Source organism: Salvelinus fontinalis, chromosome 31 (genome assembly GCF_029448725.1).
Source record: "Salvelinus fontinalis isolate EN_2023a chromosome 31, ASM2944872v1, whole genome shotgun sequence".
Lineage (NCBI taxonomy): Eukaryota > Metazoa > Chordata > Actinopteri > Salmoniformes > Salmonidae > Salvelinus > Salvelinus fontinalis.
In genome coordinates, this window is record NC_074695.1 from 16,787,979 (window position 1) to 16,811,622 (window position 23,644).

The window sequence follows — 23,644 nt, forward strand, 5'->3', positions numbered from 1 at the left end:
GTGTAACCATGAGAAAGAAAGAAAGAAAAGAGAGAAATTCAGGGAAGATGATTAAAAGCTTTTTAGTTATTTATATGATTAAACTTATTTGGTTGTGACTTCTTAACGGATTTGATGATGTATTGCAAACCCTGGTATGATACAGTGTATCGCCAATGTACTTGACTCTAAATACTCTGTGATGGCTAATTCATCTCATCTAAAAAAAATACAAAAATAACATTATGATGCATTGAACACAATTTAAGACATGCATTTATGACCTTAACTGCTCATGAACTGTTTATCATTGATATTTTATTGTATAAATTTAGCCTATATTTAATGAATTATCATGCCTATTTTTATTATGATTTGGCATATTATTATTCATAATAATACCGGTTGCAGATATACTAAAGCAGTTACGCAGTTTATATGCAGATAAAATCGAGAGCACATCACTCCTCCAAATAGTAGAATATTAGAGAAGACCTTTATCACGCATCAAAGTTATTCAGAACAATTGAGGAAGGAGTTGTTTCGCGAGGTCAGGATTTGGTTGAAATTGAGTGAAATTATGAGCAACCCACCCCCTCACCTAATTTACTATCAATGTACCCCCCCCCCCCCCCCTCACGTCCCACACATCCCTCTCTCTCTCTCTTCGTTCACTGGTTCTCTTGGAGACCCGGTTGAGAGGACCCTTTCGCTCCATAAAGACGTGATGCAGCTGCCTTTGACATTATACACAGCATTCATATTGCAATAGTTCATTCCTCACTCGCACTTCAAAAGACACGCTCTGCTCTGTGGTTGAATGCGACTGCTTGTGACCGAAAAGGATTCAAATAAAGTGGAATGAGTTTGGGTTTTTCATTCATTCAGACCATTTCATGAGTTGTAACCAGACGGACTGAGGGCAGTACAATTGTCTTGAATGACATTGGATTACTTTGTTTCGGAATAGGACTGTTTTTATTTTCAGGGTCGCTACTGACCTGAACGCTTGCTTTTGCGCTTCTCTACACCGCCATCGCTGCTGGTCCGCGCAGCTCGTGTTGAGCGAGACAGAGCAGGTGAATGGATGGCAGCTTTGACGATACAACGGACTGACAACTTTCTGCACACCTTTTTACAGGTTTGTTAGTAATTTGATACAGATGAGTATAGGCAGTTCTACATATACCGTTAATGGAGTCCTCATAAATGTGTGGCAAGAAGAACTTGCGCAACAACTCATTAATAATTTCAGAGTTCTAAAGCTTGATTTCCCCTGGATTTTCAGTAGGCTATTCACTGTCTGATGCGTTTATAACTAAGAAAACGTAAATTATTGTAAAATCTTAAAGAATGAACGAATGTTAGGAAGTTTTATTTTGAACAAATAACATGCTATCATGATCATTTAATTATTGTGATTGATTAGTGATTGATAACGATTTGCGAATATTGTAGTGTACATTAGTTTGCAAACGTCTGTTATCTGATATTCAACAGCAAAAAAAAGTATGAAGTGAGAAATAACATAATTATTTACACTATTAATTAATAGAATTACTGAAATGTAATCATACTTATTGTGAAAGCACTTTATACAACTTCTGATGTAAAACGTGAGTTCTGAATGCATTTGATTGATTGACTCTGAAGTTTTAATGAGCTTGGCTCATTAGTGTGAGGTAGTGAATCATGTTCTTTATCCATCTTCTACCAGGACCGGACCCCCAGCTCGTCCCCAGAGGGAGCCCCCAACGCCCTGTCCTTCTTGGCCACCACCTGTAGCCAGGCCTGGCAGGTGGGGGGGGCGGTTGTGGGCGGCACTGTGGGCTCCACGGTGGGCTCCGATGGTTCCCAGTTTCCCTATGAGGGGTCCGTGAGGGTGGGCGCAGCCTCCGGGATGTTCCAACTGTGGAGCAACGAGGTGGCGGTGGCCCCTAGTTCTAGTCTCAGTGCCTCCAGCCTCACTGCAGCTGCGGCCGCCCACCAGGCCATGACGTTAACGGTGCCCAAGGTCAAGTTCCCTGTTGGATGTGGACACAGTCTGCAGTCTGGCCTGGGTCCTCACCCCCACCCCCACGCGCTCCACCATCACCACCACCATCACCACCACCACCACGAGCTGCCCCTGACTCCGCCGGCCGAGCCTCCGTCCGCCTACTCCTTCGAGCTCTCTCCAGTCAAGGTCCTCTCGTCCCAGAGCCAGGGCCCCAACGGGCCGACCTACTACCCTCAACACAACGCAGTCTCTGTGGGACAGAACTTCCCCAGCTTCCTCCAGAACTCTGTCTCTTCCGCCAGGCACCATCTATCCGGAGGACACCACCACGTGGGGGAGGAGGGCCAGCAGGGGTGGTGGAGCCTCCCCCAGACCACTGGCTACAGCAGCTCCTCCAACCACCCCCACGCCTTCTCCCTGGGCCGGCAGCTGGTCATGGGTCAACAGCCCCAAATCACAGCCCTCCTCCAGGGCACCTCCAAGGGCCTGTTATCCTCCACACGCCGCTGCCGTCGCTGCAAGTGCCCCAACTGCCAGGCCAACGGCGGGGGACTCGAGTTTGGCAAGAAGAGACTGCACATCTGTCATATCCCAGAGTGCGGCAAGGTGTACAAGAAGACGTCTCACCTGAAGGCCCACCTGCGCTGGCATGCCGGGGAGAGGCCGTTCATCTGCAACTGGCTGTTCTGCGGGAAGAGCTTCACCCGCTCCGACGAGCTACAGCGCCACCTCAGAACACACACCGGAGAGAAGAGGTTCGGATGCCAGCAGTGTGGGAAGAGGTTCATGAGGAGCGACCACCTCTCCAAACACGTCAAGACCCACCAGAGTAGGAAGAGCCGGTCCGGTGGGAACACGTCAGGCTCTCTATTGGCCAATATCAAGAGAGAGTAAAGCAGACTATGAGGGCCACATTATAGAGCCAAGAGATTGCAATGTGTGACTGTACTGTAACTCACGGCCACAGACCCTCTGAGAGAGAGTGGAGCGAACCACGAGGACAGACTATACACTCTAGCATATTCTGTTGTCATGACCCTTTCCAGACTGTCTGCAAAACGTTTTTGAGAGGGTATTTCATAACAAGGGAAGCCAAGTGAGTGGCGAGGTTTAGGATTTGTATATGGATACAGAGCATTCACTGTGATGGGCATTTCTAGTTATCACACAAAATGATCTCCCATAGCAATATTAAAGGCACTCTTTCCCCTTAATGATGACATGGTTCCAACAGTGATCATATATCAAAATCCAAGGTATTCATTTGATTTAGATTTCATTTGTAATATTAAAATGTAAATAATTCAGCAAATGTGTGTAACATGCAAATAATCAACTTTCTGCATGTTTCACCTTTTAGAATCTGGAGATGTTTTTGTTAATTAACTGTTAAATACCTGAGGAGGAACATGTATCTGAAATAAGTATACCACACATTGGTTGATTTTAGAAATGTCCTGTTTGGCCAAATGTAAACATTGATCTGACGGTTGATTGGTGGGATCAGTGTTATAATGTTTTATTAATGGATATAAAACATGTTTAGCTCAGTTTTCATCTCTTGTTGAAATTGATTCATGTTATTTCATTATAATGTGAATCGCCATTACTATACTGTAGATACAAACAAACATTTGTAAGACTTTGTAAATAATGTATATATTTATTTCACGCACAACCTTATTCAAGTTAAGACCGCATGTACATTTTAATAAATGTAAATTCCTTGCTAAAGCAAATCCATGTTCTCTGATGTTATTTTCTCCTATTTTGTCAGAGTGATAATGTGAGACTCAAATACTTGCTATGCCTACTTCAACCTAATACTACTATTGTGTGAATTTCACTATTGTATCATTGAAGTGTGAAGGAATGTTTGGGGGCAGTTTGGGGGGGGGGGGGGGGGGGGTAGGTTGGGCGATGGCTGTTTGGGGGCAGTTTGGTGGAGGGGATGGGGGCTGTTTGAGGGCAGTTTAGTGAGTGGGTGGGGGGGGCTGTTCAGGGAGTAGTTTGGTGGGGGGACGGGGGCTGTTTTTGGGCAGTTTGGGGGGGGGGGGCTTTTCAGCGGTAGTTGTTTCGCCTTCTGCAATCAAGTTCACAATCATATGGCTTTAATGGCTGTTTACTTTCTCTGAATGGAGGAGATTGAGTCAACAGATGCACTGGCCCTCCACTTGACAGGACTTCCCCTTGAATGGGACCCACCGTTGCTCAGACCCCCCTGTTGCTCAGACCACCCCAGTGGTGACAGGAAAGCCCTTTGATTTTTCCCCCTTGTGAAAGTTATTAACCTCTTCATTCCCCCTCTCTAGCTCCCAGCCTCAACCCCTCTCTCCAAGCCTCACCCCCCTCTGACCTCTTTCTATCTCCCAGACTCCTCCTCTCCCCAAGCCTCACCCCCTCTCCCCAAGCCTCACCCCCTCTCTGACCTCTTTCTATCTCCCAGACTCCTCCTCTCCCCCAGCCTCACCCTCTTCCCAAGCCTCACCCCCTCTCTCACCTCTTTCTATCTCCCAGACTCCTCCTCTCCCCCAGCCTCACCCTCTCCCCAAGCCTCACCCCCTCTCTCACCTCTTTCTATCTCCCAGCCTCCCCCTCTCCCCCAGCCTTACTCTCTCAATTTTAAGGGTCTTTCTCTCCCATTAGCCTCCTCCCAATTGCCCCCAGCCCCTATATTCTACATCACAGCCGTGTTACGATCAATACTTTACCAGAACTACCCTTCATTCAGAAGGAAGCTAGCTAACAGATGCATAGTCAGTTTCAAATCCAATCAAATTGTATTTGTCACATGCGCCGTGAAATGCTTTCTTCAAAAGCCCTTAACCAACAATGCAGTTCAAAAAATAGTTAAGAAAATATTTACTAAATATACTAAAGTAGAAAAATAATAAAAAAGAGGACAAGTACATTAGAGTGTCTAGTTTGAGAAACAGACGCCTCACAAGTCATTAAATAGTACCAGCAAAACACCAGTCTCAACGTCAACAGTGAAAAGGCGACTCTGGGATTCTGGCATTCTAGGCAGAGTTCCTCTGTCCAGTGTCTGTGTTCTTTTGCCCATCTTAGTCTTTTCTTTTTATTGGCCAGCCTGAGATGTGGCTTTTTCTTTGCAGCTCTGCCTAGAATGCCAGCATCCCAGAGTCGCCTCTTCACTGTTGACGTTGAGACTGGTGTTTTGCTGGTACTATTTAATGAAGCTGCCAGTTGAGGACTTGTGAGGTGTCTGTTTCTCAAACTAGAAACTCAAATGTACTTGTCCTCTTGCAGAGTTTGGGAGCCGGAGCCTCCCACTCCTCTTTCTATTCTGGTTAGAGCCAGTTTGCGATGTTCTGTGAAGGGAGTAGTACACAGCGTTGTACAAGATCTTCCGTTTCTTGGCAATTTCTCGCATGGAATAGCCTTCATTTCTCAGAACAAGAATAGACTGACGAGTTTCAGAAGAAAGTCTTTGTTTCTGACCATTTTGAGCCTGTAATCGAACCCACAAATGCTGATGCTCCAGACACTCAACTAGTCTAAAGAAGGCCAGTTTATTGCTTCTTTAATCAGAACAACAGTTTTCAGCTGTGCTAACATAATTCCAAAATAATTCTCTAATGATCAATTAGCTTTTTAAAATGATAAACTTGGATTAGCTAACACAACAGGCCATTGGAACACAGGCGTGATGGTAGCTGATAATGGGCCTCTGAACGCCTATGTAGATATTCCATTAAAAATCAGCCTTTCCAGCTACAATAGTCATTTACAACATTAACAATATCTACACTGTATATCTGATCAATTTGATTATTTTAATGGACAAAAAAATAGCTTTTCTTTCAAAAACAAGGACATTTCTAAGTGACCCCAAACTTTTGAATGGTTGTGTAGGTCCTCGATGTGAGGATGCTTGGCCCCATATGCACTACCCTCTGAAGCGCCTTACGGTCAGATGCCGAGCAGTTGCCATACCAGGCGGTGATGCAACCGGTCAGGATGCTCTCGATGGTGCAGCTAATAGAACATTTTGAGGATCTGGGGAACAATGCCAAATCTTTTCAGTCTCCTGAGGGGGAAAAGGTGTTGTCGTGCCCTCTTCACAACTGTTTTGGTGTGTTTGGACCATGATAGTTCTTTGGTGATGTGGACAACAAGGAACTTCAGCCCCGTCAATGTTAATGGGGGCCTGTTTGGCACTCCTTTTCCTATAGTCCATGATCATCTCCTTTGTCTTGCTCACTTTGAGGGAGAGGTTGTGGTCCTGGCACCACACTGCTAGGTCTCTGACCTCCTCCCTATAGGCTGTCTCATCGTTATCGGTGATCAGGCCTAATACTGTTGTGTCATCGGCAAATGTAATGATGGCGTTGGAGTCGTGCTAGGCCACGCAGTCGTGGGTGAACAGGGAGTACAGGAGGAGACTAAGCACGCACCCCTGAGGGACCTCAGTGTTGAGGATCAGCATGGCAGTGTTGTTGCCTACCCTTACCCTGCCTTCATGTCCATATCTATGTCAAGTACCTTGTACCTCTGCACATTGATCTGATACTGGTACTCCCTGTATATAGCTCCACATTGATCTGGTAATCCCTGTATATAGCTCCACATTGATCTGGTACTGGTACTCCCTGTATATAGCTCCACATTGATCTGGTAATCCCTGTATATAGCTCCACATTGATCTGGTACTGGTACTCCCTGTATATAGCTCCACATTGATCTGGTACTGGTACTCCCTGTATATAGCTCCACATTGATCTGGTACTGGTACTCCCTGTATATAGGTCCACATTGATATGGTACTGGTACTCCCTGTATAATGCTCCACATTGATCTGGTACTCCCTGTATATGGCCTCACATTGATCTGGTACTGGTACTCCCTGTATATAGCTCCACATTGATCTGGTACTGGTACTCCCTGTATATAGCTCCACATTGATCTGGTACTGGTACTTCCTGTATATAGCTCCACATTGATCTGGTACTGGTACTCCCTGTATATAGCTCAACATTTATCTGGTACTGGTACTCACTGTATATAGCTCCACATTGATCTGGTACTGGTACTCACTGTATATAGGTCCACATTGATATGGTACTGGTACTCCCTGTATATAGCTCCACATTGATCTGGTACTGGTACTCCCTGTATATAGCTCCACATTGATCTGGTACTGGTACTCCCTGTATATAGCTCCACATTGATCTGGTACTGGTACTCCCTGTATATAGCTCCACATTGATCTGGTACTGGTACTCCCTGTATATAGCTCCACATTGATCTGGTACTGGTACTCACTGTATATAGCTCCACATTGATCTGGTACTGGTACTCCCTGTATTTAGCTCCACATTGATCTGGTACTGGTACTCCCTGCATATAGCTCCATTCTTGTCACGCCCTGGCCATAGAGAGGCTTTTATTCTCTATTTTGGTTAGGCCAGTGTGTGACTAGGATGGGCATTCTAGTTTCTTTATTTCTATGTTTTCTATTTCTTTGTGTTTGGCCATGGTGTGGTTCTCAATCAGAGGCAGCTGTCTATCGTTGTCTCTGATTGAGAACCATACTTAGGTAGCCCTTTTTTCCACCTGTCTTTGTGGGAAGTTATCTTGTTAGCGCCATTATTGCAGAGTTAAGCTTTACGGTCGTTTCTGTATGTTTATTGTTGTTTTATCATTAAAATAAAAGTATGTACACTCACCACGCTGCACCTTGGTCCTCTTCTTTTAACGGCCGTGACAATTCTTGTGTTTTTGATTTTATTCCTCTTGTGTTAGTTGCTATTTTATTTGTTATTCTTTTTTAACTCTGCATCTAGGGAAAGGTTCGTATTCAAGCATTTCACTGTAAAGTCTACAACAGTTGTATTCGGTGCATATGATAAAATGAGATTTGATTTAACCAACAAACTATCCCCTTTTTGAGCTGACAGGAACTCTCTTTGATTTGAGCCCCTTTTGATTTGAGCCCCCCAGTCCCTATATCACAGATGCCTTATGATGAATATCAACCCCTGTTTACTATCCCACTGACTAACCTTTATTCTGAGGGGAACTAACTGACCAACTAACCCCCTAGGTGATGGGAACTTGCTCTGATTTTGGCCTAATACCCTTTAGTACCCCACCCTCTTCCCCAGCCTCACCCCCTTTACCTCCTCCCTCTCTCCCTCCCAGACCCCATATGTCACAGGCTTGTTACGATCAGGACAAGCCCTGCTTTACTTTACAGCCCAGGATGACCCTTCCTTTATTCTGAATACCAGATATCTGGTGGCCCGTATCCAGGGGTTCTCTGTCTTCAGAGGCTGTAGAAAGTCAACTTTTTATTCGTTTAGGCCGGGTATGTGGCACTAGAATTAACAACGTGTGAAATTCCTCCTTGTTGTTTCTGTATGAGCAGGGCTCAAGTCATCGTTCCTTTTAGATTAGAATAAAGAGACAAACTGAGACTGACATTAATTATTAAATTCAGATATACACTGAACAAAAATGTATACACAACATGCAACAATTTCTAAGATTTTACTGAGTTAAAGTCAAGTTAAAATCAAACAATTTAAATAAATTCATTAGGCCCTAATCTATGGATTTCACATGCCTGGGAATACAGATATGCATCTGTTGGTCACAGATACCTTTAAAAAAAAAGTTGAGACGTGGACCAGAAAAGCAGTCAGTATCTGGTGTGACCACCAGTCGCCTGATGCAGCGCGGCACATCTCCTTCTCATAGAGTTGATCAGGTTGTTGAATGTGGAATGTTCTCCCACTCCTCTTCAATATTTTCAACGGATTCGGTTGTAATCCCCATGTATTAATACTCCTGATATATTTCCATATATACTCAGATTATCTCAATGTTAGATGGATATACCTTCAGAAATTACATAAAAAATAGGCCATTCTTAATTTAAAAGTTCACTTTATTTAATATAATACAACAGATTCTATTCCGTCAAATATGTCATCTTAAAAACCCATATTTCCGCTCTTTAGTCTATATTCATTTCAGGAGTGGTATTCCTTCATATTTAAGTCACATGCACGAAATGCTAGATCAATAATTGCCACTGAAATATGACACTCTTCACTGTTTAACTTTACAAACGGCACCCCGTGGTCATTTAGTACTCTGGGTTTGTGTTCTGTGTTGTGTGTTGTGACTTGAAACAGTCATGGTAGGGCTCTCCTCGGTGCTGATATTTGAAATAGATATAGCTAGAGGTGCCATTGGAACTCGAAGCCATTGGTCTTTGGTGCAGAGGTCTTATTAGACTGCTATCTGGATCCGGAAGCCTTATATTGACCTGTACTGGCCATAGAGAGGAATTCACCTATAGCGGACATGCTAGATGTCAGACTCTCCTCTTATCGTCTCTGTTTACAGTCATTTGCTTTGATTAATAAGAGGAAAGGTTGGGCGTCGAAATACACAACATCACAACTACTTTTATTTGATGTGTTAAACACAACAGTTGGTAATAATATTGTAGTGGCAATACGAACTGAATTATTTGACGTCTCAAAAACGTCCGTTTTGCCACACATCTCATTTTGATGTGGACAGAGGATGCAGAACTTTTTATCCATAATGTCGACTGACACAATAACCCAAGTAGTTAGCAGGCTCTCTACACTGTCTTCCTTTATCTAGAAGCAGAAATGTAAGCCCGAGCCAACAGTATGGTGTGTAGTAGTGTGCAGTAGCAAAAGCCAGCCGAGATGAATAAATACAGCAGAAAGCTGTGGCACATTAACATTGGACTTAACTGACAGACGACTGTGTGACATCTTATTTCATATTTTAACACAACCCATTAATGTTTCCTAGGACGTACCTAGAGGACGTCAAGAAAATATAAATTTGAAAAATCAGTTGGTCTCTATCCCCAAGCATTGGCATAGTCATTTCTCTGGCCACATCTTCATAGTCCTGGCTCGATTCCTTCCTCTCCTCCCATCCTCTCCCCATCTCTTATAATCCTCTCCTTTCTCTCTGACGTTTAGCGAAAGGATGGGAGCAAAGGACACAAGGGGAAGACCTCAATTACATACTCCTTGCGTCCTCTCTCTTCTTCTCCTTCTCAAAACTAATTGAATGAGAAAGCCAGAGGTACCTTCCCTCTGACCATTTCCTCCAATGGGTTTTGAGAAGGAGACGAGGAGAGAGGATGTGAGGAGTATGTAATTGAGAACTTACCAACGAATCCATCTGTATCTGAATCTGAGGAAAGACTGAGTCTGAGTGATGCCACGCCTGCAGAGTGCCTCCAGGGGGCTCCCTCACCCCTTTATATTATTGAATATTCAGATCAAACAAGAGGGGGCTCCCTCACCCCTTTATATTATTGAATATTCAGATCAAACAAGAGCCAGATTTGGTCAAACAGAGAAAGAGAACATGGGAGTTCTCTCATTCTCGTCTTTTTGAAACACTGCGGCAGGAGCAGAAAAGCTATTTTCTATAACAGATGAATCCAAACTTCTACATATGTACAAATCAAATGTATTAATCTAGCTGGCATCCCCTCTCTCCTCATTGTCTACTACAGCAACATAGTGTACTGTAGGCCCCGTTTAGTGGACGAATGATGACATGTTTCGACAATGGCCTGAAAATACAAATAGTTGTCTTTTAATCGGAGGGATAGAAGAATCCAGCAGTGTGAGAGAGCTGAGAGAAAGAGCCGTTCTGATCGACAGTCCTGTTCTGATCGACAGTCCTGTTCTGATCGACAGTCCTGTTCTGATCGACAGTCCTGTTCTGATCGACAGTCATGTTCTCTTCAGGGTGGAGTCCTTTTATCTGCATGTTGGCACAAGAAGAGCAACCGCCTATCCTGTACACACACACACACGCATTTTACAGACATGGAGTATGTACACAGTTCTCCAATAACCCCCCCCATGGCATTTTATTTTCCTGTGAATAAATCCCCCGGCCTGTAGATAGACAGTACAATAGATACTGTATAGAGATTCTCCTAACAATAAAACAAGCAAAGTCATCAGTCACCATAATACCTGATGTCCATAGAGTTTTCTCCATACAGTCAGCCATCGCATCATCTGGCTGGGTGCTACACATGTCTTCAACCTTGCATCACATCGCAAAAAAAATGATCTAATGACTGTTTATAATTTCTGCCCATACTGTATATTCCATTAGAATACTGGGATATTTTTCTCATGATGTCAGTGAACCCTCCTGTAACAGTCTGAAAAAGCAGCCTCCATCCAGTCCTTGCTCCATAAAGAGATTCATCCATCCATCTTTAAAAGGTCCCTAAAGTTAAAATAGCATCAACAGACGTTAGGCCTAGATGAGGTCATCCTGCTTCTCTCTGCGCTAGCTGTGGAGGTCCATGACCTTCCAGTTTTCCTCCCATCCGTCACGGTTCATAGGTCATCTTCATTGAGCTGGGCCAGGTTGCTGGAGCGCCGGCCAGCCGAGGGACCAGGGATGGATACAGGAGGAGGTCCAGCCTCACCAGGCAGCACTCTGCTACGGCAGCCCTCTCCTGCTCTCTGCTGGGGGAGAGGAGGACACTCAGTTTAAAATACGTTTTTACTTGAAATGTTGATAGATTGAATGAAATGTAACCTAAATAACTAGTACTAGGTTAATGTTGTTGTTTTTCTCTTGAACAGATGCATATGCCTTACTATAGCCATTGTGAATAACTCTGGGTAGAAATCTAGATGTCAGAAAATCTGTTCAGGGGAAATGTTAAAGAACTAAGATGCTTAGCAAATGAGTCATCATATCAGCAACAGCCATTTGTGGTTTGTTTTTTCTGTTAACAATATCAGTCACAACAACACAATGCGGAAATTCCACCATGAGAGAGAACAATTAGGCCATTGATAGGCATCTCTGACTTTCGGACTTGCTTCTCTGGGTCAGCCTCTTTCCTGTTTGTTATGTACCCATAGGCCCCATGCAGCCCAGAGTACATAGAACAGTACATAGTACATAGAACAGCTAGTCAGAACCAATGTTAGTCTGTCGGCACCACTCAGAGATGGTCTGTATTAGTGAAGACAGAGTGTTGTGGTCTGAGACACTCAACAGAGGTCAACAACAGGATACCTAGCTAGCTATTGTTCCCCAGTCAAAGGAGAGAAGGAGGATGATGATGATGATGATGATGAGTTGTGGCTAAATAGAGCAATTAGTGTACAGCAACACACCTCCAATCTGTGGTTCTTCATATTGTTTCAGACAAAACACCTCTACAATATTCCCAATGCTCTTTCATTCTGAAGAATAATTCTGTTTTCTGTTTCTGGCCAACAGGGGGAGTAGTAGCCTACCTCTCATTTTGATGCACATTCCTTTTACTTAAATTCCTCCTCTATTCCTGTACAAATCATTCGCGTTTACCGAAGCCTTTCAAATTTTTATGAACGTAAATGAGCGTATAATAATTATAATTGTATGAACCATTATTAATTATTTATCTAAATGTTCTTGACATGGGTGATAGATCATGCCTATAAGACATACAATAAAACTAGAAAGCAGATTGAAATGTAGTGATGTGTAAATTATATAATTACATTTCAGCATGCATGCTTTCCATAACAAAGCAGGGGAATAGGTTCTAGGAAAAGTAACCGGCCTGTGTGCGTGTGTGCGTGCTGTGTATGGTGCGCGCTGTGTGGTGCGTGCTATGTGTGTGGTGCGTGCTGTGTATGTGGTGCGTGCTGTGTGTGTGGTGCGTGCTGTGTGTGTGATGTGTGTGTGTGGTGCGTGCTGTGTGTGTGGTGCGTGCTGTGTGTGTGGTGCGTGCTATGTGTGTGGTGCGTGCTGTGTGTGTGTGGTGCGTGCTGTGTGTGTGCTGTGTGTGTGTGGTGCGTGCTGTGTATCTGGTGTGTGCTGCGTGTGTGCTGTGTGTGTGTGGTGCGTGCTATGTATGTGGTGCGTGCTATGTGTGTGTGCGTGCTGCGTATGGTGCGCGCTGTGTGTGTGCTGTGTGTGTGTGGTGCGTGCTGTGTATCTGGTGCGTGCTGCGTGTGGTGCGCACTGTGTGTGGTGCGCGCTGTGTGTGTGGTGCGTGCTGTGTGTGTGGTGCGTGCTGTGTGTGTGGTGCGTGCTGTGTGTGTGGTGCGTGCTGTGTGTGTGGTGCGTGCTGTGTGTGTGGTGCGTGCTGTGTGTGTGGTGCGTGCTGTGTGTGTGGTGCGTGCTGTGTGTGTGGTGCGTGCTGTGTGTGTGGTGCGTGCTGTGTGTGTGGTGCGTGCTGTGTGTGTGGTGCGTGCTGTGTGTGTGGTGCGTGCTGTGTGTGTGGTGCGTGCTGTGTGTGTGGTGCGTGCTGTGTGTGTGGTGCGTGCTGTGTGTGTGGTGCGTGCTGCGTGTGTGTTTTCATGCGTCCCTGCTAGGGTTGAATAGCTTCCCGGCATTTGACAGAAGTTCCATACCGAGAATAAATCACTTTTCTCCCAGGTAACCTGGCATATGTATTCACACCCTTTGCTATGAAGCCCCTAAATAAGATCTAGTGCAACCAATTACCTTCAGAAGTCACATAATTAGTTAGATTGCACACAGGTGGACATCATTTAAGTGTCGCATGATCTGTCACCTGATCTCAGTATATATACACATCTGTTCTGAAAGGCCCCAGAGTCTGCAACACCACTAAGCAAGGGGCACCACCAAGCAAGTGGCACCATGAAGACCAAGGAGCTCTCCAAACAAGTCAGGGACAAAGTTGTGGAGAAGTACAGATCAGGGTTGGGTTCTAAAAAATATCTGAAACTTTGAGCATCCCACAGAGCACTATTAAATCGATTATAAAAAATGTAACGTATATGGCACCACAACAAACCTGCCAAGAGAGGGCCGCCCACCAAAACTCACAGACCAGGCAAGGAGGGTATTAATCAGAGAGGCAACAAAGAAACCAAAGATAACCCTGAAGGAGCTGCAAAGCTCCACAGCGGAGATTTGTCCATAGAGCCACTTTAAGCCGTACAATCCACAAAGCTGAGCATTACGGAAGAGTGGCCACAAAAAAGCTATTGCTTAAAGGAAAAAATAAGCAAATACGTTTGGTTTGCCAAAAGGATTGTTGGAGACTCCCCAAACATATGGAAGAAGGTACTCTGGTCAGATGAGACTAAAATTGAGCTTTTTGGCCATCAAGGAAAACGCTATGTTTGGCGTAAACCCAACACCTCTCATCACCCTGAGAACACCCTCCCCACAGTGAAGCATGGTGGTGGCAGCATCATGCTGTGGGGATGTTTTTCATCGGCAGGGACTGAGAAACTGGTCAGAATTGAAGGAATGATGGATGGCGCTAAATACAGGGAAATTCTTGAGGGAAACCTGTTTCAGTCTTCCAGAGATTTGAGACTGGGACGGAGGTTCACCTTCCAGCAGGACAATGCCCCTAAGTATACTGCTAAAGCAACACTCGAGTGGTTTAAGGGGAAACATTTAAATGTCTTGGAATGGCCTGGTCAACGCCCAGACCTCAATCCAATTGAGAAGCTGTGGTATGACTTAAATATTGCTGTACACCAGTGGAACCTATCCAACTTGAAGGAGCTGAAGCAGTTTTGCCTTGAAGAATGGGCAAAGATCCCAGTGGCTAGATGTGCCATGCTTATGGAGACATACTCCAAGAGACTTGCAGCTGTAACTGCTGCAAAAGGTGGCTCTCCAAAGTATTGACTTATTTTTTGGGGGGTGAATAGTTATGCTTTCTGTTTTTTGTCTTATTTCTTGTTTGTTTCACAAAGAAAAATATTTTGCATTTTCAAAGTGGTATGCATGTTGGGTAAATCTAGTGATGCAACCCCCCCACCCAAAAAATCTATTTGAATTCGAATTTGAATTCCAGGAAAAATGCCAAGGGGGTGAATACTTGCGCAAGCCACTGTAATTTGCTAGTTCCGTTTCACGCCATGCTGTTCATACAAATATTGTTTTATAATTTACTGGTTTCTCGCAGTTATTTATCCTGATTAAAGGGAGTGATTTTGTCCAGGTAAATCCCGGTGACCGGGTTATACAAACCCTAGTCCGTGCATGTGCACCAATGTGTGTGTGTGCGCGTGCATCTGTGGGCTTGCATGTGTTTGTGTGTGTACGTGTACGTGCGTAGACCTGTGTGCTATACAGCCCGTTGGACACAGCTTGGCACTGCAGGGGGGTTTGTGTCCTGGAGTAGTGAGACAGGCCAGACTGGTCGGTGAAGGCTAGCTGGATGTGAGACTGAGAGGCTGTTGTCTGGGAGTTCCTACTGACCAGAGGAGACTGCAAACACACACACAAGACCACACACAACACAACTAAACATCAGATACTGAGAGCTGAGAGCAAAAGAATTATTGTTCATCTTTATTGTTACATGAAAAAAGTTTGTCATGAGATCTCAGATTATTTCAGATTTTCAGATGAGGATATTAATTAAAGGATTCCCGATCTAGACATGTAGGGTGGATGTTGTGGTTTATGTGATGTAGTCTATAGTGTGGATGTTGTGGTCTACGTAATGTAGTCTATAGTGTGGATGTTGTGGTCTATGTAATGTAGTCTATAGTGTGGATGTTGTGGTCTACGTAATGTAGTCTATAGTGTGGATGTTGTGGTCTATGTAATGTAGTCTATAGTGTGGATGTTGTGGTCTACGTAATGTAGTCTATAGCGTGGATGTTGTGGTCTACGTAATGTAGTCTATAGTGTGGATGTTGTGGTCTACGTAATGTAGTCTATAGTGTGGATGTTGTGGTCTACGTAATGTAGTCTATAGTGTGGATGTTGTGGTCTACGTAATGTAGTCTATAGTGTGGATGTTGTGGTCTATGTAATGTAGTCTATAGCGTGGATGTTGTGGTCTACGTAATGTAGTCTATAGTGTGGATGTTGTGGTCTACGTAATGTAGTCTATAGTGTGGATGTTGTGGTCTATGTAATGTAGTCTATAGTGTGGATGTTGTGGTCTACGTAATGTAGTCTATACTGTGGATGTTGTGGTCTATGTCATGTAGTCTATACTGTGGATGTTGTGGTCTATGTCATGTAGTCTATGGTGTGGATGTTGTGGTCTACGTAATGTAGTCTATAGTGTGGATGTTGTGGTCTATGTAATGTAGTCTATAGTGTGGATGTTGTGGTCTACGTAATGTAGTCTATACTGTGGATGTTGTGGTCTATGTCATGTAGTCTATAGTGTGGATGTTGTGGTCTACGTAATGTAGTCTATAGTGTGGATGTTGTGGTCTATGTAATGTCGTCTATAGTGTGGATGTTGTGGTCTATGTCATGTAGTCTATAGTGTGGATGTTGTGGTCTATGTAATGTCGTCTATAGTGTGGATGTTGTGGTCTATGTAATGTAGTCTATAGTGTGGATGTTGTGGTCTACGTAATGTAGTCTATACTGTGGATGTTGTGGTCTACGTAATGTAGTCTATAGTGTGGATGTTGTGGTCTATGTAATGTAGTTTATAGTGTGGATGTTGTGGTCTATGTAATGTAGTCTATAGCGTGGATGTTGTGGTCTATGTAATGTCGTCTATAGTGTGGATGTTGTGGTCTATGTCATGTAGTCTATAGTGTGGATGTTGTGGTCTATGTAATGTCGTCTATAGTGTGGATGTTGTGGTCTATGTAATGTAGTCTATAGTGTGGATGTTGTGGTCTACGTAATGTAGTCTATAGTGTGGATGTTGTGGTCTATGTCATGTAGTCTATAGTGTGGATGTTGTGGTCTATGTAATGTAGTCTATAGTGTGGATGTTGTGGTCTACGTAATGTAGTCTATAGTGTGGATGTTGTGGTCTATGTAATGTAGTCTGTAGTGTGGATGTTGTGGTCTACGTAATGTAGTCTATAGTGTGGATGTTGTGGTCTACGTAATGTAGTCTATAGTGTGGATGTTGTGGTCTACGTAATGTAGTCTATAGTGTGGATGTTGTGGTCTATGTAATGTAGTCTATAGTGTGGATGTTGTGGTCTATGTAATGTAGTCTATAGTGTGGATGTTGTGGTCTATGTAATGTAGTCTGTAGTGTGGATGTGGCCAGAGCCCATTCCAGTACAGCGAGCTAAGCGGGGACGGCAGCGTCTCCTTATTTTTGGTCAAACAGAAGCAATGTGTCTGACAGCTGTAGGTCACTGTTGTGTCTGTGTGTCTGTGTGTCTGTGTGTCTGTGTGTCTGTGTGTCTGTGTCTGTGTCTGTGTCTGTGTCTGTGTCTGTGTGTGTGTGTGTGTGTGTCTGTGTGTGTGTGTGTGTGACTGGACCCCTTACCGCTGGCAATGCGTGTGACCCTAACTCCCAGGGTGTGTGTCTGTGTGTACAGTTTAAATGTGTGACCTTACCTCCTGGGGTGTGCTTGTTTCGCCAGGTCCCTGGGGGCAGGTTCCCCCCTGGCTGGGCAGGTAGAGGATGGGGAGGGAGGTGTTGTACGACAGGAGGCAGGGCAGGCGCTGGCGGTCGATGGAGGCTGAAGAGTGGGGGCGCAGGGGGCCGCTGGTCGCAGACAGGGGGGCTCTCATGCTCCGGCCCAGGCTGTTGGACTTGCTGTTACTCTCCCTCCGCTGGTACTCAATGGGAGACTGGAGGGCTGGATGAATGAATGGTAGAAGACGGAGAGAGAGGACTTAAACTAGGCACCTTTTTTATTTTTAGTGTTTTTTTATGGTCAAATTATTAGTATTGGTAATTGTAGTTTCATGGCTTGTGTAAGTCGACTTGATACTGAACTGCTTTTGGCTAACATTACTGCTCAGCAGAGGTGTGGACTCAAGTCACATGATTTGGGCTCTAGTCAGACTCGTGTCACAAATATGGTGACTTGCAACTCGACTTTGACTTTAACACCAATGACTCGTGACTTAACTTGGACTTGAGCCTTTTGACTCGAACTGACTTGATACCCTCCCCAAGGCCAAATATTAAAAATGACGCTATTAAAAAAAGTGTGCCTTCAAAATCAACCCTTCATTTAACGGATTACCGTTTGAATTGGACAGCAGCCAATCAAATCGTGCCAGCTGAGAAAAAGTTGCGCGTGGCAGTGCAGAGGAACGCCGGTGGGTGAATTCAGACGGAGCCCTTGGAAAGATGATACCCTAAATTATTATTTTCGGATATAAAGACTATGTTGCAGTCAACTCCAAAACCAAAGTCCATAATAAAATAAATGTGGGTACAAGAACCCGTTGCACACCAATCCATAAAACAATCTCTGACAAGGACATGAGAGGAAACAGAGGGTAAAATACACAACATATAATGAATGGGATTGGAACCAGGTGTGTAAGAAGACCAGACAAAACCAATGGAAAATGAAACATAGATCAATGATGGCTAGAAGAACGGTGACGTCGATCGCCGAGCACCGCCCGAACAAGGAGAGGCATCGACTTCGGTAGAAGTCGTGACATGAGGGCTAAGACTTGACTTACTTGTGACTTGTAAAACAATGACTTGGTCCCACTGCTCAGTGCTCACATTGCATAAGTGGCAAGAAAGCTGAAAGGTCTAAACATCAGATGTGTGACTGGTAAAGGTTTGTTTTGCCATCAGTTTGTCTCCAATCGGACCATTTGAGGAAGTTGAGCTTAAGCCAAAGGGCCAGACATGAGTAACTTGTAAGTGGTTGTTTACTGTTTGGTTTTGTCTGTCTGGGTCTGCAGCCCTACCATTGAGCACTTTGGCAGCATGGAGTCTAGATATGAATCCTGAAAGTAAAGCTGTTGTGTTTTTCCATCCTACCATTGAGGAAGTTCTTCTGGGTCTCCAGGAGCTGTCCCACATCATCGACCCAGACCCTGCAGACCTCTGGGGAGGTGGTCTGCAGCACATAGCGTACCACACTCCCGTCAGTTCCCCGTGACGTCAGCACCAGGGAGTCCGCCTCCACTGGAACCTCCACCCCCAGACAGCTCACCTGGAACACACAGCAGGTGTAGGCAGTAGAGTGGCACAATTCTGGTTACTTAACCACAACTCCCAGCTTTTCCAGAAATCCTGGTTGGAAGATTTTCTGGAATAAGGAAGGAATCCGTGAATCCTCCAACCAGAATTTCTGGAAAACCTGTGAACGTTACTGATGGGATTAATTGAGTTGACACGATTACCTATTCCAATCATATTTGTTCTACGTGATGCATATCTATCTGAACATTCCTGTAATGTTCCATCCACCTGTAACAGACCACATCTGACCTCCATCTGGTGGAGGAGAGCAAGTCATTAAATACCTCACCAACACTGAACAAAGACCAGACACAGATGCTTCAGAGACTTCCAAGAACACTCACAACCCTGTCCATGTGTCTCGGACTGCTGGTGGTTATGTAATTGGTACTGTCATGACGTTGGCCTGGGGGTAGGTTTATGACAGTCATAAATACCTCTTTCCCCCCTCACCCGTTCCTCTTCCCTACTGATGTGACATAAGAAAACCCCTTGGTTAACATAGAGATTCTGGGAACATCAGAAGTCGGGGGGAAATGAACTATATTCTGGTAATCCGACCAACTGAACATATGCGGTGGTACTTAAGGTATATTATGTCAGTTCGGTTGCCCTCTGACACATTCTCATCAATGATAGAATGACATAAACTCTACTGTGGAAAGTCTAAACATCAGAGGTATCGGATTCACATGGAATTGTTGTTTAATTCAAATTTTTGAATATGAAATTATTTGTGAAGAAATTAAATGTAATTTTAGCTTCCAAATGAGAGATTTGGGTTTTCATAAGTTTGGGAATCTGTTCAACCAGGGGCCCGCCCCTGTGAAGAGACATGGGTTACAAACTTTTCAGACACACCCCTCTCCCTCCACTATATAAAGCCCTTGACAAAAATATAACTTCCTGTTCCGGGTACATTAGGATGACGATCCGATGTCAGAATGGTTCAGATAATAACTACAGAACTAAGCCAACATCAGCATGAACTTTGGTTGTAAATGGCATGAACTTTGAACTCGTATTCACTACAGAAGTGATACCTCCTAGCTGTTGAGTTAGCAACAGCTGCTACAAACACAGGTTAGGAGGGACAGTCCGAGTATCCCGTCTACTACATAACGACGTTACTCCAACGTATCCAGTGACCACCAGAGACATTCTTCAAAGGACAGAGTACTCGGGTTGGCGATACGGTCTTCCATCTACCACCAACCTACTGAAGCACAGCTCAGAGTAAATATTTATTGCATTTTCCTTTTCCAAATGGGCGGTAATTTAGAATGCATAAGATACTGTATTTACGATAGCACAGCGTCGCCTATGTTCCAGTCTCCCGCTCTTTCACTAAAATCCCGCCCCTTTTCTTTGTGTAACAAGCTGTCTTATCCGTTCCGCCCGCCAGGGACGTTTTCCTTTATGACGGCAATTTGTAATCAAGTTATGATTTAATTGTGTATGTGTGATTCTGTGTGATTAGTTAGTTACTTAGTAAATAAATAATTAAACCCAATTTTGTATTGCTGATTCAACTTGTTAGCCAGGATTCTTGCAGATAAACAAGAATTTACAACTTTCAGATGAGACTGAAGTAAGATGACGATTGATGTTGACTGCTATTGACGTAAAATATTACTAAATCTTTAAGAGTTTATTCGGAAGATAACAGCTCTATAAATATTATTTCGTGGTGTCCCTCTCTAGGTAATTACATTTACATGATTTGTTCAATCAGGTAGTATAAATTACGGAGAAATTATTTTATAGAATAGTATGTCATAGCAATTAATCTGGCATAGCCAAAGACACGACAGTACACAGCGTTAGATTTGGACAACCATTTTGTTTGTTTACACTGACTGGTTATGCCAGTGTAGCTAATAACAGTCACATTTTATTGTTTTGTTTCTAACTTTATTTGAAGTTTCTGCATTCAATCTAATCTGAAATTAAATAAGAGAATAGAAGAAGAATTAGAAGAAGAGAAGAGACCCACCTTGATGCTGCTCTTGAAGGTGTAACCAGGAAGTGAGAACCCTTTCTTCCTGTCGATTGGCTCGCTGAAGATGACCAGCTGTTCGAACAGGAAGACCCGCCTCTCCTTGGCTCGGGACAGAAAGCTGCTGTCCTGTTCCACCACTGTGAAGGTGTCCTGCTGGAGCAGCTTCCCCTGCGCTGTGATCTTACCCTGGGGACGAAAGGACGGATGGAGGGAGAGATGGAGAGAAGAGACACAGGATGAATAGAGGACAGAGGTTTACTATATGGCTTGCAGCGGACATCTGCTTGAGCCCCCGGCCAGTGACTTGATGTTTTCCAGAATTAGCAGACCTGATTAAAATGATCACCTAATCACTAAACCCCTCATTAGTTGAATGAACAGTTCTAGTTCTGGAATACATCAAATAAATTGACTGGCTGGGCCTGGAGTTACTTCAGAAGAGGTTTGGGAAACACTGGCTTACAGTGCAGTACATCAATTGTGAGAACTATTTTAATAAAGAGAGACCTAATTTGTGCCACGGAAGTTCATCACTATAGAAATGTGAAGATCATTTCCAATTGAGCTGACATACGCAACGTTTAACGTGTCCGCAGTCTTGGCCAACGCGGGAACATCGCGTTTACATTTCAACGGAGCTGAAGTTCCACGATACAGATTAAACTGAGCCCTAAATTCCAACGTCTTACCTCAAAGCCCTGCAGGCGTCCCACATTCATCATGTCATTGCAGCGTTTGGGCACAAAGCACATCACCTCTACCGCTTTCTGTGTATGTGTATGTGTGTGGTTGTGTGTATGTGTGAGAGAGAGAGAGAGATAGAGAGAGAGAGAGAGAGAGAGAGATCCTTAAAACTAGCAAATCTTGAATACAGGGTGTTTGACTAGAGAGAACAAAATAACACAGAGCCTCACATGCTCTAGTAGTTGTCTGTTCCTAGGGAACTAGTAGCTGTAGATGCATGGTAGAAACTGGTAATAACAGCATGATCTGTATCAGAGCAACACCCACCTCCAGCTCTTCTGTGTCCATCCCAGCTTTGGTGTAATACTTGAGGAAGTCCTGTTCACATAAACGCAGCATGGACAGTTCCAGTCAATGTAAGGTGAGGACATCTGGAAGATGCTTTCTTAGTTTCTTAGATCAGTTTGAATACCAGAGAGAGTACAAGCTTGGCACTAGGTGATAGTTGTATGACCATGTTCATTTCCCCAGTATCCATGCTTTAGAGATGTGGACGATGACTATGACGTGTCTCCTCTCTAACGCCCAGGAAGTTACAATTCAAACTCCCATGACACAGCTCTGCAAGTGTTATAATGTCAAAATACTTTTGTTACGCACCAAATATGGGGTTTCGCTGAGCAACTATCTTCATATACTCTTGTTACGGGCCAGTATTTACTTACAGAAGAGGTCAAAATAAAAATGTAGAAGCAAAAATGACTCGTTGTAATTCTGTGTTTGTGTGTCTTTGTGTGTCTGTGTCTGTGTGTCTGTGTGTCTGTGTGTATGTGTCTGTGCATGCCTGCACTGCTGTGCGTGCCTGCGCGTGCATGCATGTACTGTATATCTGTCCGTGTGTGTATGTCTACATGTGTGTGCGTTTGTGTGTGTGTCCACATGCGTGCCTGCACGCGCGCATGCATATACGTGCTTGTGTGTCTACAAGCGTGTCTATGTGTGTGTGTCTGCTTGCGTGTGTGCGCATGCCTGCGTGTGTGCGTATACTGCACGTGTGTGTCACCTTGAGCAGCAGCTGGTACTTCATGATCCTCTGGACTGGTTTGATCAGCAGGTCGTTGAGTTGTAGTCTGTGACCCAGATGTTGTCTCAGCTCCTGATAGGGCCAACACACAAAGGGTGGATGGGGGTGTTGGGGGGATGGTGCAACTCAATATTAGGACGCTGTTCTTAATGTTTTGTTAATTCAGTGTATATCAATATGATATACCTCAAAATGTCATTAATACGACCAACCATAACATTGAATTCCTACAACATCAAATATGGCATAATTACATAGTGTATAACAGGGCATAGCATTATGCCATGGATTGGGACACACACACAGACATGACCTCAAGCATGTATTATTAATCTGACCTGTCTTCATGTGACATACAGACTCATTATCACAACCACCCATCAATGTGACATGTTATTACCTTCACATGACCACATCAACAAAGCACAGCATTATTCCCACGTGACATATTACGTTACTAAAACCAAACCTGTCATTACCACAATATGAAATAACATTCCAGAAAAAGGAGTCTAATGAAACTGAATTGTATTTTTCGAACGAGAGTTTCAGTAAGATAACAGTGATGTATGGTGGACTTAGCTGTACGTTTGCTAAGATACTAACCTGGAAGTAGGTCTCGATGTACTCAGAGACAATGTGTTCCGACTTGGGTTTATTCTGACAATAAACCACGTACATGTGGAGACGCCTCTCCTGTAATACAAACATACGCACAGACAGTCAACCTTATAGCAATTTAACATATCAGAAAATAAACAGTACAGTACACAGTATAACTGCTTTGAACATATTGAACTAGATTCAAAATATGATCAAAACAAAAGTTTATTGTGTTGCAAAACTTTGATTTTGACCTTAGGGGTTCAAGCCCTGATTTCTGATTGGCTGAAAGCCATGGTATATCACGGATATGACAAAGCATGTATTTTTACTGCTCTAATTATGTTGGTAACCAGTTTATGATAG

At 43.9% G+C, this 23,644-nt stretch overlaps 2 protein-coding genes across 2 annotated transcripts in view; one reads left to right on the forward strand and one right to left on the reverse strand.

Moving 5' to 3' along the window:
* The first annotated feature begins 667 nt into the window (after window positions 1-667).
* LOC129829665 (transcription factor Sp5-like) lies at window positions 668-3,728 on the forward strand. The gene is made up of 2 exons (XM_055891515.1): window positions 668-1,120; window positions 1,697-3,728. Exons 1-2 carry the CDS (start codon window positions 1,067-1,069, stop codon window positions 2,870-2,872), a joined length of 1,230 nt encoding a protein of 409 aa, XP_055747490.1. The 5' UTR covers window positions 668-1,066; the 3' UTR covers window positions 2,873-3,728.
* A 5,142-nt stretch (window positions 3,729-8,870) lies between these two features.
* LOC129829666 (rho guanine nucleotide exchange factor 25-like) overlaps window positions 8,871-23,644 on the reverse strand; it is a 103,136-nt gene continuing 88,362 nt past the window's right edge. The window contains exons 8-16 of the mRNA XM_055891516.1: window positions 23,282-23,371; window positions 22,655-22,747; window positions 21,919-21,969; window positions 21,597-21,674; window positions 20,902-21,093; window positions 18,702-18,876; window positions 17,303-17,547; window positions 15,086-15,235; window positions 8,871-11,496 (exon numbers count right to left, since the gene is read on the reverse strand). Of these exons, the coding sequence (XP_055747491.1) occupies window positions 11,368-11,496; window positions 15,086-15,235; window positions 17,303-17,547; window positions 18,702-18,876; window positions 20,902-21,093; window positions 21,597-21,674; window positions 21,919-21,969; window positions 22,655-22,747; window positions 23,282-23,371 (1,203 nt within the window). The 3' untranslated portion in view covers window positions 8,871-11,367. The remainder of the gene's footprint in view (window positions 11,497-15,085; window positions 15,236-17,302; window positions 17,548-18,701; window positions 18,877-20,901; window positions 21,094-21,596; window positions 21,675-21,918; window positions 21,970-22,654; window positions 22,748-23,281; window positions 23,372-23,644) is intronic.

Coding starts and splice junctions, on each gene's coding strand:
- LOC129829665 (XM_055891515.1), top strand. CDS start 1,067: ATGGCAGCTTTGACGATACAACGGACTGACAACTTTCTGCACACCTTT. Junction 1,121..1,696: donor TTCTGCACACCTTTTTACAG/GTTTGTTAGTAA, acceptor ATCTTCTACCAG/GACCGGACCCCCAGCTCGTC.